The sequence below is a fragment of the Miniopterus schreibersii genome (assembly GCF_964146895.1).
Source record: "Miniopterus schreibersii genome assembly, chromosome: 12".
Lineage (NCBI taxonomy): Eukaryota > Metazoa > Chordata > Mammalia > Chiroptera > Miniopteridae > Miniopterus > Miniopterus schreibersii.
Window position 1 is genome coordinate 69,858,265 of NC_138112.1, and position 8,468 is coordinate 69,866,732.

The 8,468-nt window shown below is 64.7% G+C and overlaps 2 protein-coding genes across 2 annotated transcripts in view; one reads left to right on the plus strand and one right to left on the minus strand.

Moving 5' to 3' along the window:
* Positions 1 to 1,448, minus strand: part of YIF1A (Yip1 interacting factor homolog A, membrane trafficking protein) — a 4,141-nt gene extending 2,693 nt beyond the window's left edge. Inside the window, exons 1-4 of the mRNA XM_081155508.1 lie at positions 1,232 to 1,448; positions 431 to 642; positions 153 to 257; positions 1 to 30 (exon numbers count right to left, since the gene is read on the minus strand). The exon at positions 1 to 30 is cut by the window's left edge and continues 49 nt beyond it. Of these exons, the coding sequence (XP_081011634.1) occupies positions 1 to 30; positions 153 to 257; positions 431 to 642; positions 1,232 to 1,262 (378 nt within the window). The 5' untranslated portion in view covers positions 1,263 to 1,448. The remainder of the gene's footprint in view (positions 31 to 152; positions 258 to 430; positions 643 to 1,231) is intronic.
* Positions 1,449 to 3,803: 2,355 nt separating this feature from the next.
* Positions 3,804 to 8,468, plus strand: TMEM151A (transmembrane protein 151A; the record flags this gene model as incomplete). Its single annotated transcript, XM_081152715.1, has 2 exons — positions 3,804 to 3,878; positions 6,125 to 8,468. 2 exons carry the CDS (start codon positions 3,804 to 3,806, stop codon positions 7,454 to 7,456), a joined length of 1,407 nt encoding a protein of 468 aa, XP_081008841.1. The 3' UTR covers positions 7,457 to 8,468.

Consider the following 8,468-nt stretch of genomic DNA (forward strand, 5'->3'; position numbering starts at 1 on the left):
GACATCACGATTGTACTGTACTTCCCAATTCTGGCAACGGCATTGGCAGCCAGGTCAGGAGGAAAACACAAGAAGAGAGGAAAGAAGGGGGTTGAGGTTGGAGGCCAGACTCTGGGACAGGATGAGAGGGGCAAGGGGGCCTGCCAGCTCACCTGGTGTGTGTAGGGGAAGACCAGTAGCCCTAGCTTCTTGGCCACATAGGTTGTGTCCACTGCGAAAAAATACTTGAGTTTGTTGACAGACACAAAACGGTGCAGCTAGAGGGGAGAGAGGAGAGGAGAGGAGGCTGTGGGCAAACTGCACCCCGAATCTCTGGGTGCTCTTCTGTGTGCTCCTTCCCTCAGGGCTGCTGTGAGGATTAGGTAGGATCCCTTGATGCCCCAGCCCTGGCCAGAAATCCTGCCACCCTTGCCCTGTGGGAGGGCCACACCTCCTTGTGCACCATGTCCTTCCCTTGGGATGCGATGGAACTGCCATAGGCCATAGCCACGTTGGCCACTGGGTCCCCAAGCAAGTGGTTGACATTGAAGGCCACGTCGACTCCTGGGGCTGGGTATCCCCCTGGCTGGCTGGAGTAACCACCGCTTGTGTCATCGAAGAGGGGAGGGGGATCCGGACCTGCCCGAGCCCTGTGCTTGGAGCCTGTGGGTTTGTAGGTACCAGAGTAGGTGACAGGAATACTAAGCATGAGCCCGAACCACCGTCCCTTCCCCAGGGGTCCTGTTAGACAAGTGCTAGATGTGGGCAAAGAGCGAGCTGAGGCAGTGCCTGGAAGTGGCTGCCCACCTGGGGGTTCCTGGGGGCCTTCTCAAGGGAAGTGATCTCTGAACTGAGCCTTGGAGAGAGAGAAGTTTGCTAGGTGGAGAAGACAACTGCAAGGCCATCCTCAAATGAACAAAGGTGGGAAAGACGACGGCTGGGTACCGGAAGACCCTGGGCAGTGGTCAGGGACCCTACCAGGGTCACGGCAGGGAAAGGAAGCTCTGGGGGCGGGCCCCGTTCGTGCCCCGGTCGGGCACGGGGATGCCAGCTGTGCTGTCACTGCCCGATCTCAGCACTGGGCCGAGAGGGCGAAGTCCGGGACACGTTGTCGAGTCGCGCTGGGCAGGAAGCCTAATGACACCCGCCACCCTGGGCAGCGGCCACGGACGCCCCTTTCCCTCAGGGCGAGCAGGCCGCGCCGCCGACCCTCCTCAGGTGGGCCGGGCCGCGCCCCGCCCGCCCCACGCACCGTGAGCTCCGTAGCCTGAGTGATAGGCCATGGCCGCGACGCTCGCTCTCCCGGAGGGCCCGCTGCGCCGCCTCGCGGGTGCGAATGCTAATGAGGCAGCTGCTCCGCTCTCTGGGCACCGACGGAGGTTACAGAGTAGCCGGACACGTCCCCGGGCCGTGCGACCGCAGCCGCCATGTCTGTAGCGTCATCCTGAGCCGCCTGCCATTGGCTCTTCGGTGGCGTCGGCTCGTCCCTTCCCTCTCCCAATTGGCTACTGCCAGTCCGTCGCCGAAGCGGATTCGGCAGCAGTCAACTTCCGGGAGGGGTGACGAGAGGAGCAATTCGAGGCTCTCTCGGATTGGATAGTGGACTTGCGGCTTCGGCTGGAGCAGCCAATAGATGAGTTAACGTAGAAGAGTGCCGAGAATTACTTCCGCGCCTGCGCAGTGGGCACTTGATGCTAGTCTTGCCACGACTACACCGGGCGGGCACCAGGCGTAGACAGGCTGCGGCTGGGGTCCGGGAAGGAAGCCTCACTCCCGGCACGTACTCCAGGAGGGAGTGGGGCGGTGGAGCTATGACCAACCCCCGCCCCGCCGCTCTCAATGCTCGCGTTCCTCCCCTGTGCCCCACACTCCCCCAAGTCCTGGCGTGGAGCCCAGGCTGCCTGGGAGGTGTTGGTAGGAGGCCGGGCCGGCCAGTGACAGCACAGCCTAGCGAGCCCCGGGACGCTGACTCCTCCCGCCTCCCACCCCTTTTTTCCACACGGGTGCTGTCCGTCGCCCGGTGCTGAAATGATCTACCGCCACTGACGCCATCCTGCAGACCCCGGGAGCCTGTTGCTGGAAGGTCCTGGGCCCTCGATCCACACAAACACCATTACACATATTGAAAAAAACTGAGGTCCAGAATCTCTGAGGTCCCAGAGGTTGGATGGTATAGTTGGGACAAGATCCTGACCAGGCCTGTCCCGCGGTCCAGCTGATTTGGGGGTAGAGATGTGCTGATCCACCTCGTGAAGCTGCAGTTGAAACACTTGAGTCATCACCGGCCCTGCGGTCATCTCGAAGTGAGACCCCCAAGCCTCATTCGTGATCCCGGGGGGCCACTTTCTCTCCACCCAGTTCCTGACCACGCTCACTCTCCCCGGAGACAGTCTTCAGGGGCCAATCTTCTCACAGACTTTCAGCCACCACTTTCTAGAGAGCAAGATCAGGTCCTCTGTGACCTCCCTCTAGTTAGCTACCCAGTGTCCAGTTACACCAGGTGACCTTCCTGCTCTCCCAACTCAACCCACGTGGTCCAGTCTCAGTGCCTTTGCCTCAAAGTCCCCTCCACCTGGGATGCCCTCCCCCTCACATCCACTTGTCCAAAGCTCGCCACCCTTTAAGAGTCTGTCCAACTTGTGCCTCTCAGAGAGACAAAGGGAACAGAGGCCTAACCTGGCTTGGGGTGGAGGCTGAAGGTCAAGTTCTAGGGTCCCTCTGGGTGCACCAGTTTGCCATGGACGCAACTTCCACAAGGACAGGGCCAGTGTCATTCTCCACTCCTACCCTTGTCCTCACAGTGCCAAGACACCTAATAAACATCTGTGCCAATAAATAAATAACAAATGGATCAAGCCCTGGGCCAGTCCTTTCCTCTCTCTACCATTTCAGTTAGCTCATCTTTAAATGGGTAGGGGTATTGAACTGAATGGCCTTTGAGTTGCCCTTTTGGGGGAAAAATCGCAAAACAAAACCCACCAGCATTGCAGCTCTCTATGTCCCACCCACTGTCTAGCTTGGGGGCTAGACCCAGATCCAGGGACAGGTGTGAAGGTCTGAGGCCCCTGAGGGCCAGGGAACAGCACTGGGGCCATGGGTACGGGGGAGGAGTACTCCCATGTAGGACAGGCCCCATCCCCCTATACCGAAGACGAATGTTTGTGCATTGATTGAATCTAGCACCTTTCCATCTCCATTGCTCAGCTGGGAAAACTGAGGTTGTGGATGGCGAGTGCCCACCCAAGGTCAAACAGCCTAGGGCCCTGGGTCTCCTGGCCGCCAGTCTGCCCGCTCTAAGTGGAATCCACAGCCTCCGTCCAGCTAATGAGGCTCTTCGCGTCTGTCTCGGCTGTAACTGCCTCTGCTAGGAGCGAGGCTTCCCGTGTGGGGCCTGGGTGGACCGGGCCTGGGCCTGCGCCTCGGCAGTGCCCACCCACCTTCGAGATTTTCCTTCCTCGCTTTTCAGCGGGGGAAGCGCAGGCCCCAGGGAGCAGCAGACTCGCCCAAGGTCGCAGGCGCAAGCGCGGCGGGGGGGACCCGGGCGTCGGCCCACCCGGCCCGGGCTTCGCGGCTGGGGCAGCGCCCGCGGTACCAGGCTCGGCCGGCGGCGCCGCGGGGGCCGCGGGGGCCGCGGGGGCGGGGTCAGCGGAGGGCGGGGCGCCGGGCCCCGAGGCCGCCTTCGCCGCCGCCGCGCTCCGCGAGCCGGGCGCACTCGGTCCGCGGCGCCGAGCGGAGCGGAAGCCCTGCGGGGCCGTGCGCAGCCCTCCGCGCTCGCCTATCATGCCCGGGGCCCGGGCCCGGGCCGCCCCAGCAGCCAGGACACCATGCCCGAGGGCGGCGGGGGCGACGGCGGGGAGGTGCCCGCGCTCATCTCGGACGGCGAGCCGCTGCGGGAGGAGGTACCGGCTCTGAGCGGTGGGGGCCGGAGCCGGGTCGGAGCGGGGGACGGGGGCGAGGGAAGGGGCGAATCCCCGGGCCCGGGCTGAGGCGGGAAGCCCTGGAGCCCCTGCGGCCAATGACGTCATTGGGGCAGCCTGCGTCCTGCGAGGGGTCCGGGGGCCTAGGGACCCGCGTGGGTGCAGGGGTGCGGCAGCTGGGAAGGGATGTGGGGGGCGATCCCCGGCCTCTGCGTCCCCTGTTCCAGCTTCTCCCTTCTGTGACGTCAGCGCCTGGCCCCTCCAGCCCCAGTCCCGCAGCACTGCCCTCACCCCCAGGGGCCAGGGGTCAGGCCCCCAGCAGTCCTGGCCGCTCACGAGGTGCCAGGCGGAGCCTGCAATGCAGCAGCAATAGCAGGGACTTGGGGGGGGGTAGTGGAGGGAGGAGGGGAGAGAGGGAGGGAGGAGCCCTTTGGTACCCCTGCACCTCACCCAGCTGCGAGGCCCTAGGGCCCATCCTGCTGGCTGGGACCCCTAGGATGGCCCCCCTTCAGCTCTAGCTAGGTAGAGATCTGCAGGGGCGTGGGCCTAGTGTGGGTGTTGGGGTGATAAGTGGTGAGTGGGTCTGTGTGTGTGTTTGGGTGAATGCAGTGTGCCTGTAGGTGTGTGAACACTGGTACATACTCCCACACCTTGGGTGGGACACATGGGCCCTCCGGTCAGATGAGGGTCTGATGGGTCCCTTGGCTTGGGTAAAGTGGTCATGTGTGAGTGCATGCGAGTGTGTCTTGTCGTGGGTGGGTCTCTCCTGTCCAGACTGTAGGGTGTGGGTGTCAGATTGCAGTAGGGGTGGGGGTGGAGAATGTACACTGTGGTCAGGTGAGGGTCTCACGTGTCCCTGGGCTTCAGTGAATGTGTAATATGCATGTGCATGTGTGTGTCCCATGGTGGGCGTGGGTGTGTGCACGCGCATGTGCACCTGCGATCCATTTATGGTGTGGGGATAGGGGGCTGTGCCCTGGGCACAGGCGAGGGTCTGGTGTGACTTGGATGAACAAGTAGCATACACGCCTGCGGTGAGGGGGCCTGTGATGACTGTGTGGGGAGGGGTGGGTGAGTGGCTGTGTGCATCTGACTGGCCCCGCAGGTCAGGGTGGCGGTGTGCACCTGTGCTGGGTGATGTAGGGGGAGGGCAGGCCCCTGGGCTGGGATGGGGGTGGTTCCTTTCCTCCTGGGTCTCTCAGGCCTGGTGGGTCTGGGGTGGGGGAGGTGGCCCACTAACCCCACCTTTGCTGTTTCCACCAGACCATCTCTCCTCCCCTTCCCCCCCTCCTACTTCCTCCCCCTTTCTCTCTCCATAGGCTCTTGGGGGATGAGTGGATGACAGGCTGGCATCCCTGCCAGGGAGGGTGGGCCAAACCCTCTGGGCCAGGCAGGCAGTGGACCCTGCTGCCCAGCAGCTGTGTCGCGCTCCCTCCTTCAGCACAGATGGGGAGTGGAGGCCGGCACTCCATCTGCTCCCCCCAGACTCACACCTCCCCCGTTCCCAGCTCTTCCTCTTTCTCACTTCCTTAAAAAACTCTCCCAAGTCTCCTGCTGTCCCTAGTGGAACCAAGGGACAGGAGGGAGTCTCAGGGTGACAGTAATAATATTTATTCTCATGGCCAGACCCTGTGCTGAGATCTTCACACATATGATCTTGTTGAATCCTCTCAACAACCCCAGTTTACAGATGAGGAAACTGAGGTCCAGAGAGGATGAGGGACCTGCCCAAGTCATACAGTAAGTGGTGGAGCCAGCACTGGATCCTGGGCAGTCGGGCTCCAGTGCCTATGCTCTTTACCCTTAGGACCCCTGCCACCCTGGCCTCCCGCACCACGAGGTCCAGGTTGAGGCCCAGAGAGGGCAGGGATATGACCAAGACCACACAGCAAGCTTGGGGCAGAGCTGGGACCAGAACTCAGTCTTCTCAATGGCCAGTTAGGGGGCTCTTCCTTCGCTCGGCAGAAATGGGTCTGTGCCCATGACTGAGAAATGACAGGGCACAGGGGACAGACTCAGGGCAGATAGGCCTAGGTTTGAATCCTGCAGCTCTGCTGTGAGTTGGCTGGAAGGGGGAGGCCGGGAGAGAGTTATTCACCCTCTCAGAGCTCAGTTTCCTCATCTGTGGAGTGGCGAGCGCAGCGCCACCTCCTTCACTGGCTGAGGCGCAGTGGCAGGCACGGGTGACAGCCGGTCCTGATGTGCCTCCCTCTCCGCCCGCCCTGCAGCAGCGGCCCCTGAAACAGTCGCTGGGGAGCTCCCTGTGCCACGAGTCCCACTGGAAGTGCCTGCTCCTGACGCTGCTCATCCACTCCTGCGGCGCCGTGGTGGCCTGGTGCCGCCTGGCCACGGTGCCGCGGCTGGTCCTGGGGCCCGAGGCGGCCCTGGCGCGTGGCGCCGGCGCCCCGCCGCCCACCTACCCGGCCAGCCCCTGCTCGGATGGCTACCTGTACATCCCGCTGGCCTTCGTCTCCCTCCTCTACCTCCTCTACCTGGCCGAGTGCTGGCACTGCCACATGCGCTCCCGCCAGGCGCCGCGCACCGACGCGGGCACCGTGCTCGCGCTGATCCGCCGGCTGCAGCAGGCGCCGCCCTGCGTCTGGTGGAAGGCCACCAGCTACCACTACGTGCGGCGCACCCGCCAGATCACGCGCTACCGGAACGGCGACGCCTACACCACCACGCAGGTGTACCACGAGAGGGCCGACAGCCGCACGGCGCGCGGCGAGTTCGACTACTCCGCCCACGGCGTCCGCGACGTGTCCAAGGAGCTCGTGGGCCTGGCCGACCACGCGGCCACGCGGCTGCGCTTCACCAAGTGCTTCAGCTTCGGCAGCGCCGAGGCCGAGGCCTCGTACCTGACGCAGCGCGCGCGCTTCTTCGGCGCCAACGAGGGCCTGGACGACTACCTGGAGGCGCGCGAGGGCATGCACCTCAAGGACGTGGACTTCCGCGACTCGCTGCTGGTCTTCGCCGACCCGCGCCGCCCGCCCTGGTACGCCCGCGCCTGGGTCTTCTGGCTCGTGTCGGCCGCCACGCTGTCCTGGCCGCTGCGCGTGGTGGCCGCGCGCGGCACGGCGACCGTGCACTACCAGGTGGAGAAGCTGTTCGGCGCCGGCTCGCCCCCGCCCGGCGCCGTGCCCAGCGCGCCCCCGCTCTCCCGCGTGGCCACGGTGGACTTCACCGAGCTCGAGTGGCACATCTGCTCCAACCGGCAGCTGGTGCCCAGCTACTCCGAGGCGGTGGTCATGGGCGCCGGCTCGGGCGCCTACCTCCGCGGCTGCCAGCGCTGCCGCCGCTCGGTCAGCAGCAACTCGCTGCCGCCCGGCCGGCCCAGCGGGCCCCGCCTGCCCTTCAGCCGCAGCCGCCTCTCCCTGGGCGCCGGGGGCCGGGCCACACCCGGGGTCTTCCGGAGCCTGAGCGGGGGGCCGCTGGGGCGCCGTGGAGAGGACACGGAGCCCCTGGAGAGCCCGCCGTGCTACGAGGACGCCCTTTACTTCCCGGTGCTCATTGTCCACGGGGACAGCGGCTGCCAGGGGGACGGGCAGGGCGCCCTCTGAGACCCACGCGGCCCCCCTCCCTCCACTCCACCAAGGGCTGGGACGCCTGAGTGTCCCAAACAGGAGGGAACGCGGACCAGCGCACCGCGGGCTGGTGGAGTCTTTAAACAGACCAAGGTGCAGCGACCCGTCACCTGGGGGACAAGTGGACACCGCGGAGGTTGAGCCTGTGAACCGTCCCAGCGTGGCTCCAGCCACCACCACCGTTTCACCCCCTGCACTGGCAGATGACCTGTCTCGGGAGCCTCTCAGGCTGGGCAGGGGAGGAGGTTTCCAGAAAGCCTCCTGTGGGTCTTCCCTGCGCGGCTATGGCCACACTGGGAGCCCTGGAGCAACCCAGAGCACAAATTGGTGGCTTGGGGCCAGGCCCCGCTGGGCTAACCTCCGCAAAGCTGAGAGCTGGTTATGGCCGCACCACGGCCTTGGCCCCGCTACCCACCCAAAGCCCCCATCCTGCCCCCTGACAGCGTCCCCTGCCCTCTGGCCTCTGCTTGGGCCAGTCCCTGGTCAGACTGCAGCTTGGCCCCTCTGCTGGGAGCCTGGTTCTTGGAGCACAGCCTTGCCCCACCCTGCCCCCCACTGTTTCCCCGGTGTACCCCTCGCCCCGCATCTAGCATACCCTGAAGCCCAAGGCTCCTCCTCAGGGCCCACCTTGATCCCATATCCCCTGGGCCCCGTTCCTGCCTCCCTGAAGTCCACGGCGGCCTCTGTCGGCCACGCACACACCCGCTGGACTTCGGCCTCATCGGTCCCTGGACTTCTCTGCTCTTCATTTTCCTGGTGATCCACAGGGCCCAGGGCCACAGGGCATCCGAGGGGCCTCAGCCTGACAGCCTCCTGGACGATGCCCTTGCTCTGCCCTGGGGGCCTCTGCTTCCCTGATCAGAGGGGCCTGGCCCCGGGGACACCATCCCTCCCCCAGGGAGGAAAGCATAGTCCCTTCCCTTCCAACTGGGGCTTCCACCCCTCTCAGGGGCTGGTGGGGGAGGGAGGAGGCAGTGAAGATGCAGAT